Source organism: Notolepis coatsorum (assembly GCF_963971535.1).
Source record: "Notolepis coatsorum genome assembly, chromosome: 4".
NCBI classification, from domain to species: Eukaryota; Metazoa; Chordata; class Actinopteri; order Aulopiformes; family Paralepididae; genus Notolepis; species Notolepis coatsorum.
Genome location: NC_140168.1, coordinates 120,179,620 through 120,199,712, shown reverse-complemented (window position 1 = coordinate 120,199,712; position 20,093 = coordinate 120,179,620). Strand labels below are relative to the sequence as shown.

General features: G+C 44.6%; 1 protein-coding gene across 1 annotated transcript in view; it reads left to right on the top strand.

Annotated features, from left to right (window-relative positions):
• Positions 1-18,310, top strand: part of aldh8a1 (aldehyde dehydrogenase 8 family, member A1) — a gene marked incomplete at both ends in the record, with an annotated part of 68,982 nt that extends 50,672 nt beyond the window's left edge. The window contains 2 exons of the mRNA XM_084313529.1: positions 5,387-5,548; positions 17,858-18,310. Coding sequence (XP_084169655.1) covers positions 5,387-5,548; positions 17,858-18,310 — 615 coding nt within the window. The remainder of the gene's footprint in view (positions 1-5,386; positions 5,549-17,857) is intronic.
• Positions 18,311-20,093: the final 1,783 nt, after the last annotated feature.

Here is a 20,093-nt window from a genome sequence, read left to right as displayed (position 1 = left end):
CTCCACACGAATGTGTCCAATCGTAGAATGCTGACCTCCCTGGCGAGGAAATCAGCCAGGTCTAGGAGGGATGGTTCTGGGCCGTTGTGGTCACGGCGGTCTTTCTGCCGCCGAAAACGCTCTTGACGGGCTGGAGGGAGCTTCTCCAGTATCCGCTCCACGTTGGAATTTGCATACAGTTCATATCTCCCCTTCTCCTTTTGTGACCCCAGCATCCCCACGAGGGATTGTACCTTGATAGAGAGGTCATCTAGTGCTCTATTGTCTTTGGCTGGGGGGAGGCGGTCGATATCTCGTATTTCTTGGATCACGTAATCCCATATGCGTCCATAGCGCGCGTCGAGGGCCACCAGAGCATCTGAGTAGGGGGTTCTTGAGTTCGAATATGCCAGCGCTATGTTATGCGCTCTGGGCACTTTGAGATGCTTGAGGAGGATGGCATATTTATAAGACTCGTCGTGGACATCGGACATTATAGTCTCTAAACACATGCGTAGTTCTGTGTACTGTGCTCTGTCCTCGCGCGTAAAGTCTGGGAATGTCGGTGTTCCAAGGTAAGATGCCATGGATGGCTGGGACACCGATGAGCGTAGGGGGAGAGGCCTCCTGGGCGAGTCTCCCCGTACGGGTGGTTGTGGGTTAGTGCTGGGTGGGTACCAGAGGCCGGGCCCCCAGGTGCTGCTCCTCGGTGCTGACTGTGCATCAAACTCACCCATGTGTTGGGTCGGGGGTTTGTAACGCAGTGACTCTGGGCTGAGGTCGGGGCTGTACTGGGCCTCCTGGTCCAAAGTAGGTTCGTGCTGGTGGGCTTGATGTCCCTCCGCTAGGTCTTGGAGTCTTCTAGTTAGTTTCTCGGCGACGTAGGCCGGTTCTTCCCATTGGCTGGGTCCCGTATAGACCGGTCGGGGAGGGGGCTCGGCGACGTAGGCAGGTTCTTCCTGTTGGCCGGGTCCCGTGTAGATTTGTCGGGTAGGGGAAGGTGCCCTAGACCCGTGTCGTGATGATCTCCGGGAGCTCCGTGTGGAGGAGGGGGGGGTCGCCCTCTGGATCAATTGTTCTATCATCTGCGCCTGCAGACGGTCTCGCGCCGCTTCGCGCTGTGCATTGGCGGCGTCGCGCTGGGCATCGCGTTGCGCGTTGGTGCGGTCTCGCTGAATGTTTTCTTCAGCCTGGAGGCGCCTCTCTTCCAGTCTGATGGTCATCGCCGCGTCAGCCTGGAGGCGACTCTCTTCCAGTCGGATGCGTTCTCTTTCGTTCTGTTGTTGCGCTTGGAGGCGCTCTCTTTCCGCTGCAGAGTGTTCGCGCTCACTAAGTGCCTGTGCTTGGAGACGTTCGCGCTCCACTGCAGACTGTTCGCGCGCACTCTGTTGTTGCGCTTGGAGGCGCTCTCGTTCCGCTGCAGAGTGTTCGCGCTCACTAAGTGTCTGTGCTTGGAGACGGTCGCGCTCACCCTGAATACGGTCTCTTTCGGTTGAAGCTGTCAGCGTGGCGATTAAGGCTTGCGCTAGTCTCTGGTCAGCCTCGCTGGGGGATGACACTGATGGAGGTGATCGGGCTCTGACAGGGCTTGGTGGAGACCTGTTCTCTTGGCGCGCTCCGAGGTCCATCTATTGAGCGCGGTACTCTTCTCTTGGTTGCGCGCCGAGGTCTGTCTCGGGTGCGCGCTCTTGGGTCTCTTGCGTCCCGGGGTCTATCCCGGGGGCGCTTTCTTTATCCTGGGGCGCTCCGGGGTCTATCCCGGTGGCGCTGTCTTGGGGTATAGTCACGTCATGTCCTGCTTGTTCCCCCCTGTGAGCTAAGTCAGTTTCGTTTGAACCCACTGGGGTCTCTACTGGTGGGGCCGACAAGTCGATAGGATTGGGCATGCTTAAACTATCAGTTTTATCCGTGCTTAACGTCTTTTTAGATAAGCTAGGAGGTAAAACGAAAGCGTAGTCCTCCAGGTGTGGAGGTGGCTGAAGTTTGCGCCTAGGGCGTTCTAGTTTGGGAGAGCCGTCTGGAGAGTGTCCGCCGCTGGCCATATCAATATTAATATGATATTAAAGATTACTGATACCCTCCGGCTCGAAGGACCAATTGTAACTGAGGGGTTACAAAACCCTGACTGTATTAAAGATTGTGATAGATTAAACCACTGCTAGGTATGTACTTTAATTACTGGCCAGACAGTACATCTAATATATGGCAGACACTCATAATAACACGGCACTGACAAAGAAATATCATTTGAGGGTATTTATTATTATGCAGTAAATGTTACAGATATGAGAATTAGGGTCGCGCTTGTATGGCGAAGAATAGGCATAAAGTCAGTCAGTAGCATAAGTCAATGGGAATAGAATAATTCCTACGATGGGGTACTAGGCTAACGCCGCCTGGCGTAGAATGGCAATTATAGAGGGCAACGCTGGTACCGCTGGAGACAATGGGGTTCCTCCCAGAGTTGTAAGTTCTGGAGGAGAGAGGAATGTTCGGATACTCAGTCTGATCAATTGAAGAAGAAGGGGATTCACATACAGAAGCCAGTCCTTGTAATCCAAAGCTCAGCATCAAAAGCAATAACTGTAATCCAATTGCACGATAGCAACGATGATAGCCAGCTAGCCTCGGTCCATGAGGCCAGCCCGAATGTAGATCCTCATGGTGTTTAAATCCAAACGACAGTGGAGATTAACGATGCTCTTCTCCAGGTAGTACGTTCCACAATCAATATAATCCAACCAATACTGGTTCTGCAATCGCCGCCGTCGGTTCTCCTGTGCACATGTCCAGTAGGTTCTCCGACTAGGCCTCCTCGTCGTGTGCTGGTACCAATGTATTTAGTCCACGCGCACTGGCTAAGGTCCACTAGCTAAACGAACGAACTGCTGGGTAATGCTACACACGAACAAACTGGTTTTGGCACGATACACAATAAATTAACGACTCTTTACTTCACATTAAGCTAAGTCGAACTTGACGTTACTGCATTAAATCTGACTATTATTCTACTATTCACTTCGCACGTGGTTCTCAACGCTCTGTTAAACGCACTGCTTCTCACTACATTAGTGGATGAACGAATGAACAGCTACTGTTCGCACCTGCCGCCGTATATATACTTAAGTGGCTATCTAGTGCCGAACCTCAGTTCTCGTCTCGAATCAATACGCTGTCTCCGGGCATGTTGCGACATGCCCGGACTCGCCTTTGAACCTGACTTTGGGGGCTTGCGGTCTGGCGCCGATAGCATTGTCCAATAGGGAAAGCGAATATTACTATGATTCAAACGCAGGCTTAAAGGGATATACCGTGTATATATAAATAATATATATAAATAATATACAAAGTATATAAAACAATAAATGTAGATTCTCAGCTTTAATCTGGCCCTTCACAACATGTATAATTTATGGATTTATGATTGGACTCTACTTTGATAGGTCATTCCTTTGGTCACATTGCACCGGCACACCGGCGTTGTGATGTCATTTCCTGCCATGTCATGTAATTACCTGCCAGGTGTATTTAACTACCATCTTGAATGTATTTCCATTGCTAGCCATATCACTGAAGAAGGACATTGTCCGAAACATGTCTGCTATCTATTCAGGCTGCCATTAAAAACATTGAACCTGAGAGTGCTGGTCCGGCTACCCTGCTTTTTGATATACTGAACTTTATGGGATTACAGCACCCAGTATTAGAACTTGTGAGCGTGGTCTAACTTGACTATATAGTCTTTAAATAATCAATGGTTACCTCATTTTGATTAAGGAATGCTTAGATAACCAGGAAGAACAGAGTGTGTGTGTTTACAGACGGTTTGAGAATGTGGTCACACTAAGTCAATTTACATATAGTGGTGGTCAACAGCTGAAGACAATAGAGGGAGTAGTCACATATCTTTGTTAGCTGCTAAATTGCCCCTGTGAGAAACTGCATGTAGGAACAGATGCAGAGGAGGAACTTAGGTTCAAAAGTACAGTAACTCAAGTATACTTTCAAATGTCTGTTTCTATACTCAGATTAGCTAAAAATTAATTGCAAATATTCCTGTCATGTTGTGGTAATAATCCTGGATCCAATGATATGAAATATGCAATGTATATGAGAAGAATCACAGGCGTTTGAAATAAAGCATATTCTGAACCAAATTGTTAGTATTTAGAACCATATGAAAAACAACTGTTTATAACAGATATTGATTCAAGCTAAAACATTATTATTCTGAAGTACAAAGGAGAACAGCCGTTGGGCTCCAAAGGACAGCCCCTATTTCAAATCTAAACTTAGAAGAGCCGTGATTGGAGGAAAATGTCTCCTTGACGTCACTCCTGTGACATCACGCAGACACTCCAGGCTCATTGATGAAAGGGGACAGACTGAGCGGGAAGGAGAGAGAGAGACACGGAATCACACAGAAGACAGCAACGAGAACAAAACGGAAGAACCAATCACCATGGAAACCTGAAAACAACAACAAAATCCATCAAGGAGAGCTTTCTGGCTCTAGACAAAGATCTTGACTGACTTAGCTAGAAATATTCAACGATGCTTGGATCATTCTTTTATATGGAATCTCTCAGCCGACTCTCATGTCTAAAGAGTTGGCTGGAAGCCAAACTATTAGACTAGTAATGTGTTGTTTTTATGCAATAAATGCGCTGCATCCTGCCTGATGATTCTTCCACCGCCGCACTCTTCTCTTTTAACTGATGATTCAGTCAGTATCAGAAGTATAGAACAACGGCAGAGTACTCTACTATTAATATAGTATACAATCACGGACCAGCTGAATCTCGTTACCATATCCTCTTCTTGGGACCAAGTAGGGTTTCATAGATATTCCAATGTACAGTTTTGCTTGTACAGTTGTACAGTTTCCCCCACCTGCCTACCCAACCCCCCCCCACCCCACCCACCCAACCACCTCCAATGTACAGTTCCCCCCCCACCCCACCTACCCAACGCCCCCCCCCCCCCCACCTCCTCCAATGTACAGTTTCTTCATCAAATGTACTCTCTTTTTTAGACTCTTTTTGTATCACAAACAGTACTGTATTTGTAAATCTGGGAAATGTATAGATTTATAGTATAGTAGCAGTACTGTCTATCTGTATGTCGTGTATGTCATATATGTTATGATGAATTGAAAATGGGGGACCCTGATGTAAACAAGACGAAAGTCTTTCTCTGGTCTGCATCCCCTTAACAATTGTCTGTATTGAGCTGTACTGTATTGTACCCATTCTGCAATCTGTTAATAAAGTTTTCAATCAATCAATCAATCAATCAACCTGTTTCTCTCTCTCTCTCCTCTGTCTCTCTCTTTCTCTCTCTCTCTCTCTCTCTCTCTCTCTCTCTCTCTCTCTCTCTCTCTCTCTCTCTCTCTCTCTCTCTCTAGGGGGAGATTTGTCTGTGTACCAGTAGGATCTATGTTGAGAGAAGTATCTACTCAGAGTTCCTGGAGAGGTTTGTGTCTGCGGCCAGGAAGTGGAAGACAGGCGTGCCCTCTGACCCCAGTAACAACAACGGAGCCCTGATCAGCAAGGAGCATCTAGAGAAGGTAGTATCTACACCCCATTGCCCTTTTCTAAACACTTTGTGGATGTTGTTGAGTTTATGTGTTATATATGATTGCATGTAACTGCTTAACTGTTTCCACAAGAGGGCGCTATAGGCGCAAGGAGACGTAGCTATTGCAGCTGACGTCAGGTAAGGGGTATTTAAGGGAATGTTCCCTCCCCCTCTGTCTCTTCCTCCGTCGCCTCTCACAGAGAGAAGGTCTCATGGTGCATAATGATATGTGAAATAATAAACCACGCCAAAGGCTAAAGAGAGGAACCTTGTCATCATGACCAAATTATTGTTGCTCCCCAGGTGACTCTGTCAACTGATGTATTATTATTATTATTACTAGATAATAATGTATTATTATTATTATCATCTATTAAAGAGGTAAAGGGGAAGCTATTTTCGGACGGTTTTATCATGACACTTGACTCATCCCAGTCGTATTCTAGAATAAAAAGTGCAATAAGCTCTGATGATCTACTCACTAGGTAACAGTCATCCCTTAAAAAGGACCTAAAACACTTAATAATGCCTTAATCTATGCACACACTACTAAATAAAAACCAAGGTGTACTTTGCAGACCCCTTAAACATACCTTAATTTCAGTCAGGGGTTAAACACCTTAATCAGTAATATCAGGGTAAATTAAGGAGCTTAATTTAAATGAAGGCATTGTAAATGGTTTTTAAGAGTAACATTCAGGGTTTTTATCCTTTAATTCTACAATTTACAGTTTTTGTAAAGGATTTACAATCGCCCTTTGTCTGCTATTGTAGCCCAGTGAGAGACTGCAGGGAAATTGTAGCTCAATACTCGACCGATCAAGTCAAGTCAAGTCAGCTTTATTTTTATAGCACGTTTACAAATGACTAAAAGCCAAACCAAAGTGCTTCACAGGTAGGACATGATAAAACACATACAATGCAGTAACAAGTAAAAATACACAAAAATTACATAAAAGGGTATTGTACATTTAAGAAAACAAGAGCAAGGTGCAATATAAAAGAGACAAGAAATTAGATAAAAAGTCCAGAGTAACAGCGGGCGTCATAAAGTGGCAGGCTAACTCTGGTCAAAGGCCAGGGAAAAGAGGTGCGTTTTAAGCGGCGATTTAAAAGCCTCTAGGCTCTGGGCATCTTTAGGATCTTATGTGGGGGGGAGGCTGTTCCAGAGCCGAGGGCCAGCAGCAGCAGCAGCAGCGAAGGCTCTGCCCCCCCCTGGTTTTGAGCCTGGTCCTGGGCACCTCCAGCAGCAGCTGGTCAGCAGACCTTAGGGCTCTGGATGGGGTGTAAAAAGTACCCAGAAAGTGAAAGTATGGGTACCATCTCAAAATCTGACTCAAGTAAAAGTCAAAGTATCTGGCTAAAAACACACTTGAGTAAAAGTAAAAAAGTCCTACTTTTAAATGTACTTAAGTACTAAAAAGTAAAAGTACATATTTCTTTTTAAAGGGATAGACCTTTAAAACCACTCATTCCATCGTGGGCCAAGTTTTCATTTTAACTATTGCACCAGGTGAGTTAGTTGAAGAGGTGAGCCAATTAGTGAAATCATCAGCGGTGTTTAAAGGCTGGAATGAAACCAAGCATACACTCTGCCCACAATGGAATGTGTTCTGCGATAGACAATGCTGAAATGAAAGAACAGAGGACACTTTTTTTGCATAAAAATTATTTAATGCACTTCTCCATTGAAGGTAAACTAATATGGACGGCATTCACATCACAGCATGAATAATATCACAATATTAAAAACAGAATGGTGTATCCTGAATAATATCACAATATTAACCACAGCATACTGGATTATCCTGAATAATATCACAATATTAAAGGCAGAATACTGGAGTACCCTGAATAATATCACAATATTAAAGACAGAATACTGGAGTACCCTGAATAATATCACAATATTAAAGACAGAATACTGGAGTACCCTGAATAATATCACAATATTAACCACAGCATAATGCGGATCTGACTGTCTATTCTTCTGATAGCAGGTGTTTAATCAAAGATCCCCGCTTTCTAGTGTTGCACAAGGACCAATCAGCATGGGTATGGGCGGGTTCATTTTCCATTGATGGGGATTTGATTGGCTGTTTACCTGCGGTCACAGGATTAATAACGTTAACGTTAGTTCGGCCAGATAAACAATTAAAATATACTAATTAAAATGGTTGGACCTGTGAGATTTGTACTTTGTACTTTGTAGGTCTGCATTTTAAATGTAAGTTTCAAGTTTCAAGTTTCAAGTTTCAAGTTTCTTTAATAGTTGTCATACAGAAGTACAGAATACTTTTGTACAAAATGCTTCTTACTGTTGCGCTCCAGAGACTGTGCAAGACAAGATAAGTATGAAATAAAAACATAGTAAAATTAGAAGTAAAAAAATAGGTCACAGTGTTCAGTTTAGACATATGTACAATGTTCGATGCAGAATAGACGTAGTTACCATACAATATACAATACTGTGCAGTGTACTAATATACAATACTATATAGTGCAAGGCAGAAATGGAGAAATGGGACGAGGTGCAATTTAGGTACAATTCACAGTAGGTGTACGAGTTGTAGTGCAAATCCTTTATCAATAAATATAAAGTGTAAGTGTGTTTGTGTGATCTAAAGTGTGGAGAGTGGGTGCTGCAGTGTGTTGTTTGTTTGAGTGAGTGTGTGCGTGTGGGTGTGTGTGCTGTGTGCATTTGATGGTTGTTGCATAGTGATTATTGTTCGTTTAGCGATTATTGTTCGTTTAGCAGCCTGATGGCCTGGGGATAGAAGCTTCTTCTGAGTCTTTCTGTGCTCGCCTTAAGACTCCGGTATCGCTTGCCTGACCGCAGCAGTTCAAAGAGGCAGTTGTTCGGGTGGCTCGAGTCCTTAATAATTCTCTTAGCCTTCCCCTTGCACCGCTTGATGTAAATGTTCTGGAGGGTGGGAAGCCCCCCTCCAATTGTGCGTTCGGCTGAACGTGTCACTCTTTGTAGTCTGCTACGGTCTTGTGCAGTGCTATTCCCAAACCAGGAGGTGATGTTGCCGGTCAGGATGCTCTCTATTGTACATGAGTAGAAGTTCCTAAGGATCTTCTGACTGACTTGGAACTTCCTTAGGCGCCTGAGGAAGTAGAGGCATTGTCGTGCCTTCTTCACAACACTGTCAATGTGTGTGGTCCATGTCAAGTCCTCGGATATGTGGGCTCCGAGGTACTTGAAACTGTTCACTCTCTCAACCGGTGCCCCGTCGATGCTGAGGGGGCTGTAGTCCTTGACCCCCGACCTCCTGAAGTCCACAATCATCTCTTTTGTTTTGCTGACGTTCAGGGAGAGGCAGTTCTCCTGACACCAGTTCTCCAGGTAGGCCCTTTCGTCGTTGGCAGAGATCAGGCCCACCACTACTGTGTCATCAGCAAATTTGATGATGGTGTTGTTGTTCCGCTGTGCTACGCAGTCATGTGTGTACAGGGAGTAGAGGAGGGGGCTCAGAACACAGCCCTGGGGGGCCCCTATGTTGAGCGTGATGGATGAGGAGGTGCAGTTGCCGGCTCTTACCACCTGGGGTCTGCCCGTCAGGAAGTCCAAGACCCACTGGCACAGGTCATAGTTCAAGCCCAGGTCCCTGAGCTTGGCTATGAGTTTGGAGGGGACTATGGTATTGAATGCTGAGCTGTAGTCGATGAACAGCATTCTCACATAGTTCCCTTGCCTCTTGTCCAGATGTGATGCTGCTGTGTGCAGCACATGGGCTATGGCCTCCTCCGTGGACCTGTTGGGGCGATATGCAAATTGCAGAGGGTCCAGGTTGATGGGGAGGGAGGAACAGATGTAGCCCTTCACTAGCTTCTCAAAGCACTTCATGGCTATGGAGGTGAGGGCTACAGGGCGGTAGTCGTTGAGGCAAGCGGGCGTAGATTTTTTGGGTACAGGGATGATGGTGGACTTCTTCAGACAGGTGGGGATGACAGCCTGTTCCAAGGACAGGTTGAAGATGTCAGTGAATACCGGGGCCAGTTGGTCGGCACAGACTTTTAGGACGCGGCCGGGGATGCCGTCCGGTCCTGCTGCCTTCCTGATATTCACTTTTTTAAAGATTCGTCTCACCTCATGCTCTGTTACCCTGAACACTGAGTCTCCATCAGCAGACCCCCCCCCCCCCCATTGCCGTGGTTTGTAGGCTGGTGTTGTTATTCACAGCCTCAAACCTCGCATAGAAGGAATTGAGATCATTTGCTAAGGAGATGTCACTGTTCAGTTTGAGGGGGGTTCCTTTGTAGTCTGTCATTGTTCTGAGGCCCTGCCACATGCCTCTAGAGTCAGCCTGTTCAAACTGAAGTTCAACTTTATCCCTGTAACGCCGTTTTGCCTCTATTACTGCTCTCCTGACGTTGTATCTTGCCATCTTGTGTTCTTCCATGTTGCCTGTCACCAGCCCGGTGTTGTATGCTGATGTGCGCACTTTCAGAGCCTCACGGACGGATTTGTCTACCCAGGGCTTTTGATTTGGGTAGATTTTAATTTTGGTGGAGGGGATTGTTTCTTCTACCTGAGTACAGACATAGTCAATCACCGTTTCGGTGTATTCGTTAATATTGGCTGTGTTATCACGGAATACACTCCAGTCTGTACTTCCCAGTACAGCTTGGAGTGACTCCTCTGACGTCACGGCCCAACGCTTAACCTCTCGCGAGACCACCGGCGTTCGCTTGAGACTTTGTTTGTGGCAAAAGAAATATTGCAGCGTGATCGCTTTTACCGAATGGACTAAGAGCCTGTGACTTGTACCCATTCTTAAATTGCGAGTATACATGGTCTAATATGTTCTCGCCTCTGGTGGGACAGGTCACATGCTGATAGAAATTCGGCAGCACCTTTTTAAGACGCGCGCTGTTAAAATCACCCAGAACCAAAATGGCGGCGTCAACATTAGCTGCCTGGAGTTTGTTTACCTCGTCGTGAAGTTTTGAAAGTGCGACCCCAGTGTTCGCGTGTGGTGGAATGTACACTCCGATGAGGATGATGGACGTTAACTCTCTTGGGAGGAAGAAGGGTAGAAGAAGAAGAAGGGAAGAAGAGTAAAAAGTATGTTTTTTTTCTCTGAAATGTAATGGAGTAAAAGTACAAAGTATACAAACCTAATAATACTCGAGTAAAGTACAAATCCCCCAAAACAGTACTTAAGTATTGTAACGAAGTACAATTACTCAAGTACTTTACACCCCTGGCGTGTGGTAGTGCATGAGCTCAGCCAGGTACAATGGAGCCAGCCCGTGTAGTGCTTTAAAAACAGTCAGCAATCATTTAAAATCAATGCAGAAACAGACGGGGAGCCAGTGGAGTGAAGCCAGGACTGGTGTAATGTGGTTTTTAAAAGTTTTTTGGTACCAGTGAGATCAGTGAAATTATGTGTCAGGTACATGATAGACGGACCGCGAATAGGGTCGAAGGTCAAAAATAGCGAAGTTATCTTTAAGGTATAAAACGAACTGGTTTGAACGCAATTTGAAGCAACACGCGTTTGGTTACAGCTCCGCTCCCGTCAACGTTAATTTAGTTTAAAAACCTTATTTGAACAATACCAAAAGAGATTAAACCACATCGTATGTATTGATAAGACCTTCTACTAACTATATCAAAGGACAGAAAGACTCAACATGGATATTAAGGATAAGAAAAAGACTGGAAAGAGATTCGGCACAGATGCTCCAACGGCGCCTATTTTGACACGATCAAGAAATACAACAGGCGAGGCAACGGCGGAACCGTTGTTGACTAGCCCCGATGGGGGGACTATAGTGGAGAATATACCGGGACCAATGATGACTGGCCCCGAGAGGGAGACAGCAGTTGATAACACAACGGTAACGACGTGTAAAAATACCGTAAAAGATAAAGCAGGGGAACTTGAGAAGATAATCTCCAACAAAACCATCGGGTCCATCATTGCACCCACAACATCAACTGACACAAGCAGTGCAATTTCACAACCCGACTTCAACTCTCTGACTATCCTGATAAAAGATCAGATACAAGTAGGGAAGGAACAGATGGTAGCTTTCAAATTACACATAGATGAATTCAAAGCACACGTCGATGCTAAATTCGAAGAGGTTATGAAAGCAGCCGCTGCACAGGCCGGGCGAATCACGGCAGTGGAGAATACGGTGATAGAAATTACACAGATGGTCCAAGTGAACGAGAAGAACGCCAACGATGGATTAACAGAGTTATCGAAGGAGATAAAACAGGTGGAAGAAGAGTGTCGGAAGAAAATACAAGAATTCGAAGAGAAAGCAATGGAGAGACAGCTCGAGACCCAACGTTACTACAGGCGAAATAATATCCGCATTGTGGGACTGGATGAATCAGTCAATTGCACAGACGTCAGCTTTCCAACAGTGTTAGTAGATATTTTAGGTAATAACATCCTTCCCACAGCGCCGACAGTGGACCAATGTTACAGAGTCGGTACACGAGGCCAAAGAGTTAACGGTCCGAGAGTTATCATTGTTACCCTGCGCAAGACGGTAACAAGAGACGCCATCATTAGAGGAGCGCGCGATCAAAGGGGGAAACTGAAATATGGTGAAAATTCAATATCCATCTACGAAGATCTATGCAAGGAGGCCATAGCTCAGCGTTTCCCCTACAAGGATGTGATGCAGAGAATGTTTAAGAGTGGTCTCAGGCCAATCCTTACCTACCCGGCACTTTTATCGATCTTGGGAAAAGACGGTATTAGGCAGGGAATACGCACGCCTAAAGCCGCCGAAGATTACATGAAAGATTACATGAAGCAACATGGATCCGGTCCCCCCGGGCAGGACGAAACACTGGCTCAGAACAGATAAGACTATTCATCTCTCTCTTTCTCTTTGTATTTTAGTCATTTTATTAGAATGACTTTACCACGGCTCAACAAAAGTAACAGATGATATGCACGCTGACAACAATAAGGCAGGGTAGGACGATCATTCTGGAACATAACAGCAGTGTTTACATATTTACCAGGGTATTCCACAACCTTCTAGAATATAATGCACCCCTTCAACGAAGGCCTGTAAATTTAACATTAACATCCGGTGTGAATAAGCATAGGATTCAAGGACTGAAGTTTAATTAGGCTTTAATAAGACTTAAAAAAAAAAAAAAAAAAAAAAAGACATTAGCCACATCTAAATGTATAAGCACGACAAGGTTATTCTAATATTTTAAATAATTACTCCACTGATTTAGAGATTTGCACAATGTAGCTCTAAAAGTCTCTGTTTTTCTCTTTTTTCTCTTTACTCAATTTTATTTTATCTGTTTTTCTCTGAGTTTTATTTTGTTCTCACTCCTTTTTTTATTTTTTATCTTTCATTGTTATTTTTATTTATTTTTATTTTAAGGTATTAGTGTTTATCTCCACTCTTTTCCTTTTTTCTGATGTTTCCTACATAAGTTAGTAGAAGGTTCAAATGAATATATTAATGAAGGTATATTTTTCATTTTTCACACTATTGTTAGTACATTAATGGGAAGGCGCAAGACCAAAAGCGACATTCTATTGAATTAGAATGAAAGTTTCAGATCCTATGGCTATTAGCATAGGAAGAGTAGGATTACAAAGCTCAATTTGGGTAATCCGGTGGCCTAAGGGAGGGAGTCATGCGTGTAGGATGTGTCTATGGGACACAATCCTGTACGACTCTCGGTGGGAGGGGGGGAAAGGGGATTTTTATTTGTATATATGTATGTTTTTAAGCTCGGCTCTCAATGGGACCTCACTAGTTGGATGTATATCTATTGTTGCCTCGCACTCCAGAAGCATTACCATCAACTACACAACAACATGTATAGATTATGGCTAGTTTGAATATAATGATCTGGAACACTGGGGGAATAAATAACCAACTCAAACGCAAAAGCATGCTCACACTGATGAAAAAAGAACAGGTGGACGTTGCTCTGCTAAGCGAAACGCACATTCTAGAGAAAGACATAGATACGTTAGCGGACAACACATATCATAATATTAGTCACTCTTCTTTTGGTACGAGAACTCGGGGTGTAGCCATAGTCGTTAGACGTAAGTTGAATATTGAATTAAAGGGAGTATGGTCTGATGTAGATGGTCGGATAACTATAGCTAAGATTGTACACAAGAACAGGAAAATAGCGTTGGTAGCGGTATACGCCCCAAATTTGTACGAAGTGGGTTTCTTCACTACACTAACCAAAGCAATGTTAGACCTTCCCGATTACTCATTTATAATAGGTGCTGATTTTAATGCCATTTGGAATCCAAGGATGGACAAATCTTACCTCGCCTTTTCCAGCGAACAAAAGAATTCATCTAAAGCATTAAAGGATTGGTCGAAGATTGCAGGTGTAAATGACTTATGGCGATCACTTAATCCCACGACCCGGAAGTACTCTTGTCGATCTGCGAGACATAACACATTATCCAGAATAGATTATGTCTTTGCATCCCCGAGACTATTTGATAACTATGAAGTGGAAATGATACCCAATGCACTATCAGATCACTATTATTTACTCCTAAAAGGAACATTTGGTAGACTATCTTCCCGAGCCCCAAGATGGCGATTTAACTCGATGCTGCTTAATAACAAGGAATTCATTACACAACTCAAAGAAGCTCTTACAGTATTCCTACGGGAGAATGCAAACTCGGTGCAAGACCCCAGAATAATATGGATGTCAGTAAAGGGAATGATCAAGGATTTCACTGATAGCTTTTCCTCCAAAATGCGCAAGAATCGATGCACAAAACTGGCTGAACTGGAAACGCTTTACTCAACGTTATTTAATTCTTTACAATACAACAACTCAACTCGACTAGAAAATCAAGTTAAGGTACTAAAAAAAGAGATCAATGCCATATACAGACAACAATCGGAAATACAAATACGTAGCACAAGACAACAGCAGTACTCCCAAGGTTCTAAACCCAGTCACCTATTAGCCATGCGATTAAGAATTAATGCAAAATTTGCAGATATAACTACCATTAGAGCACAACAAGTACTTGAAACAGAACCTGAAAAAATAAACGATACATTCAAAGAATTCTACTCCAACTTATATAAATCAGAAACGACCTTCGATCAAAACAAAATGGACACATATCTTAATCAAATTATTCTCCCTAAACTTTCAGAGGATGACGCTAAACAGTTAGAAACGCCGATCACACTAGAGGAACTCAAGAAGGCCATATCCGAAAGGCAAAGTGGTAAGGCTCCTGGAAGAGACGGTATCCCACCAGAAATGTACCTCTCTTGTTGGGACATAATTGGACCCTTATTACTAAATATGATCTTATACTCAGTCAAGGAGGGGAACTTCCATAAGAACGACAATATTGCACTCATAACAGTCCTTATCAAAAAAGACAAAGACCCCACCGAGTGCGGTAGTTACAGACCCTTAAGCCTCCTCGGAACCGATATCAAACTGTACTCTAAGGTATTAGCCATCAGATTACAAAAGCATATGACGTCTTTAGTTCATCCGGACCAAACTGGCTTCATAAGAGGCCGCCTGATCACTGATAACATAAGACGAATACTGCACGTACTAGATGCCGACAAGGATGACACCATACCTAAGGCGATGCTGTCCCTGGATGCAATGAAAGCTTTTGACAGGCTGGAATGGTCGTATTTATGGGCAGTATTAGAGAAGATGGGGTTAGGTAAATGTTTCATTGATATGATTAAAGTAGTATACAAAAACCCATCGGCCATGATTACAACAGGTATAATCACCTCCGGAATCTTTCCGGTATCACGCTCAGCTAGACAGGGTTGCCCTCTTAGTCCCGGACTATTCGATCTATCATTAGAACCTTTAGCACAATATATAAGACAATCCCAATCCATAGAACCAATTGTAATCAAGGGCACACAACATAAAATTAGTTTATATGCGGACAACGTAATACTGTTCATGCAAAACCCCAACACCACACTGCCTCATCTGCTCAAGTTGATTGGGAACTTTGGAGATTTATCGGGATTCAAGATAAATTGGCCGAAGTCGGCTTTCCTTCCACTTAACGCTCCTGCAAAAAAAGATATAACCCTCCCAGGAGAGATACATATGGTAAAACATTTTAGATGTTTGGGAGTGGAAATATTCCCCACCATAAGACAAACGGTGAAGCACAATTACACAAAAATCCAAAACAAAATCAAAGACGACCTTGATAGGTGGGCAAAACTTAAAAACTCAGTACAGGATATCAATAGTTAAGATGGACGTACTACCTAGAATCAACTTCTTCAGCTCAATGCTACCGTTACCCCCTCCAGAGGGTTACTGGAAAAAATTACACTCCTCCACATACAAATTTATTTGGAATAACAAACCACCACGTATAAAAAGATCCACCGCACAGAGAAATAAAGCAGACGGTGGCATGGCATTTCCAGATTTTTTCCACTATTTTAAGGCGAACACATTAAGACCATTGACAACATGGTTTGATCCCCAAGCATTAGTATCCTGGAGAAAATTTGAAGAAAACATAGTAGCCCCACATAGACTGAAGGACATAGCATACACTAAACTATCAATCAAGCATTGCGAACGGAAATTTGGCCCCATAATTACTCATGCGATCCGGATATGGCGTGAAACACACAAAAAATATCCTAACCCACATAAATGGCACAATCATACTCCCTTATTCAATAACAATGCACTCTTGATTGGAAAACAACCTATAAGATTCCCTATATGGGAAAAGCAAGGCATACACTCATTAGGGGATGTTTTTAACAAACAGGGTTTCTGTAGTTACGAAGAAATACAAAAAAAATGTAATCTCACCAAGTCCACACATCTTTTTTACTTACAGTTATTGTTATGTTTGAAGACTCAAGGTGTTCCATTAACGAAACCAATTGAACACCACAGATACCACAAATTCTTCTATGAAAGAGGGACATCAAGAGGTTTTGTTTCAGATTTTTATCATCAATTACTAACGTCCTCATATGAAACCCTCCACCTAGACTCCGTCTGGAGGAGGGATATACCAGACCTGGAAAGTGATTTTGATTGGCAAGAAGCCTGGGCAAATGTTCGACTCACATCAAGGAACCCGGATCATCAACAAATCAATCTTAACTATATTCACAGGACATACTTGACTCCTGAAAAAAAGACTGAAAAAAATGGGTCTTATACAAGACTCCAAATGCTCTTTATGTACAAATGGGGACGAGGGGACATTTATGCACATGTACTGGGACTGCCCACCAGTTAAGATATTCTGGAAAGAGGTGACCCAGCAATTATCAAATCTCTTAACTTGGAATATACCTGTACGCCCCTCTGTATTACTGCTGAATGATGTTTTTGAGTGTGCAGTACATCCACAGCTAAATAGATTGGTTTTATCGGGTATCACAGTGGCTAAAAAGCTGATAGCATCACGATGGTTCCAACCGGAAAAAATGTGCCGAAAGGTCTGGATTATTACATATCTCGATGTGATCTATCAAGAAATATCTACAGCAAGAATTTTGGGTCTCAATGAATCCAAAATGACATTGTGGTTAGAAGTGGTGGAGAAAATAAAAGCTAGCATATAATGGTAATGTCTGGTTAGGAGCGAGGGAAAGTGGATGGATTATCCAATGGGGGGTCCGGGAGGGGGGGGGGTACGAGCTGGAGCATATGTGTGTAGGTTTTTAGATAACAGGTATTAAGGGTATATCCTATATAAGACAATTAACTAAAATGTGATTTCATTGGATGTGCACTGTCAACTAATGCTTGTATATCTTATCGTGTGTTGTCATGTTTGTTTATGTGTTTGTTTAAAAAATAATAAAAAAATAAAATACAAAAGGTATAAAACGAATGGACTCTGTTAGTGACTGTACTACAATTCATCCTCAACTCTTCCTCTCTAACTACTAGGAACCTAAAAGAACAATATACTACCTTAGGCATACCGCACCTTATGTGAATACTGTATACTTCATCAGATCATATATTTAGCATTTAGCATTTTTAGATTATATATTAGATTATATTTAGATTATTGGATTATTGTAACTATTTATTGTAGGGCAAATATAACTGAGAGGGCATACATACCCTCATCTCGCACATATGCTCATGTTCAGAGTTAATTATATTGATTTGTTATATTGTTTACACTGCTTTTTTACTACTTGTGCCTCCCCTCCCCCCTCCCACATGCTGCTATGATGCCTGAATTTCCCCAACAAGGGGATCAATAAAGGAATATTTTATCTTATCTTATCTTATCTTAACCCCCTCCAGGTGCGTGGCTTTGTGGCGCTAGCTAAATCGGAAGGCGCCACCATCCACTGCGGCGAGGGGGTCGACCGGCTGGACCTCCCCGAGGACAACCGCTCTGGCTACTTCATGCCGGTCACCGTGATCTCCGGCGTGGCCGACGGCTCCCCCGTCATGCAGGAGGAGATCTTCGGGCCCGTCGCCTGCGTCAGCCCCTTCGACACAGAGGACGAGGCCGTCGCCAGGGCCAACGGCGTGCGCTACGGCCTGGCTGCCACGCTGTGGTCGCGGGACGTGGGCAGGGTCCACAGGGTGGCCGGGAGGCTCCAGGCGGGCCTGGTCTGGACCAACTGTTGGCTGGTCAGGGACCTCAACCTGCCGTTCGGAGGAACGAAGAGCTCCGGGGTGGGGAGGGAGGGAGGGAAGGATTCCTATCACTTCTTCACCGAGGTGAAGACCATCACCATCAAACACTGAGAGAAGAGGAGGAGAGAGAAGAGAAGAGGAGGAAAGAAGAGGAGAGGAGGGGGGTCCTATCACTTCTTCACCGAGGTGGAGACCATCACCGTCAAACACTGAGAGAAGAGGAGGAGAGAGAAGAGAAGAGGAGGAAAGAAGAGGAGAGGAGGGGGGTCCTATCACTTCTTCACCGAGGTGGAGACCATCACCGTCAAACACTGAGAGAAGAGGAGAGAGGAGGAGAAGAGGGGGGTGCTATCACTTCTTCGCTGAGGTGAAGACCATCACCATCAAACACAGAGAGGAGGAGAGAGGAAAGGAGAAGAGAGAGAAGGGGGGGGGAAAGGGGTTGGAGAAGGGAAGGTCTCAGAAGGAGGTAGCGAATAGGTTAACAGTGTTCTTTTTACACCATGTAAAGAAAATTCCACATGAAAACAGTTTTCAGTTTTGCTCAATTACACAATCTTCTGAGGGCAAAATTATTGTTTAATTTCTTCGGCGAACAAAGATTAAACCTGTAGTAGTATGTAACGTTTTCATGGGAAAATAACTAACGTCACGGTGACCAAATTCGTCCATTCAAACCATATAACTTACCCTGCGCCGTTTTCATTGAGGTTTCTTACAAATTAACGATGTTTTATTTGTCCTTTATATGCGGATAACATTAAAATCTTAAATTGTACCATTATGTTCCCCTTTAGACAACAAACATAATGCTAATGATGCACTTTTGTTAAGATAATTAGGTGACCATTCTCGGTCACTATATTCAGCTCGCATTAATAGTTTAATGTGTTCAGATCACGTTTTCCTAATCCGGTGCTGACCTGTGAACTAGGTGCTAAAGGTCTTGGGATTTGTAGTCATTTTGTAGTCATAACATTTTCACCTTTTAAACCAATGCTGCCATCTACTGACAACAGAAAGTGTTGTGTATAACGTTAATGTGAGGATTCGCCTGTTCCCTGAACAACTTTTCCCTGTCTACTCTCCCTCACCAGCCCCCACCCTTGCGATGATTTACTCTCCTCTACTCTTCACCAGCCCCCACCCTTGGACTACGTTCACGCAGCTGTCATAGTTTATGATTAGCGCCCCAGAGGGCTTTATATACCTGGACCTCCCTTCCAGTCCTGGTCGGGTCGTTCTGTATCTGTGTCTGTGTTCATGGAGTTCTGTACGTTACCATTCTGTACGTCACCATCACCTGACGGCCCAGCCATCACCACCTGTCGCCGTTTGCCTGGAGTGGGACACCGTCTTCGCTCTCTAATTCTCTACGGGAGGTTTTCCAGTGTTCCCACTCCAGATGTCAAGGCGGCACGCCATCGCTCCCGATTCCACGGGAGGAAGGCGTCTCTTCGTGATCCTCGTTCCTGGGGTGAGGCTCGTCGTCGCTCCCTAGTATTCCACGGGAGGACGGCGTGTTCCCATCCCGGTCCCCTGGGACCCCCTTTGTTCTGCGCTGCCCGTCTGAAGCATCCGAGGAGGAGGAGGAGGATCTCCGTGCCCGGCCCCCGCTGTCTGGCCCCTGTCTCCGTGCCCGGCCCCCGCTGTCGGGCCCCTGTCCCCGTGCCAGGCCTCCGCTGTCGGGCCCCTGTCCCCGTGCCAGGCCTCCGCCGTCGGAACCCTGTCCTCATCCCTGTAAGCAGCTCTGGCCCTCGCCCTGTCCAAGGCCTTAACCCTGTTCTCTGTCCCTGTCTCCAGCCCGCCTCTCCGGGCCTCTGTCCCTGTCCCCCTCTCCAGTGCCCCTGGTCCTGGCCCTGACACTTAGCCCTGGCCCTTAGCCCTGGCCCTT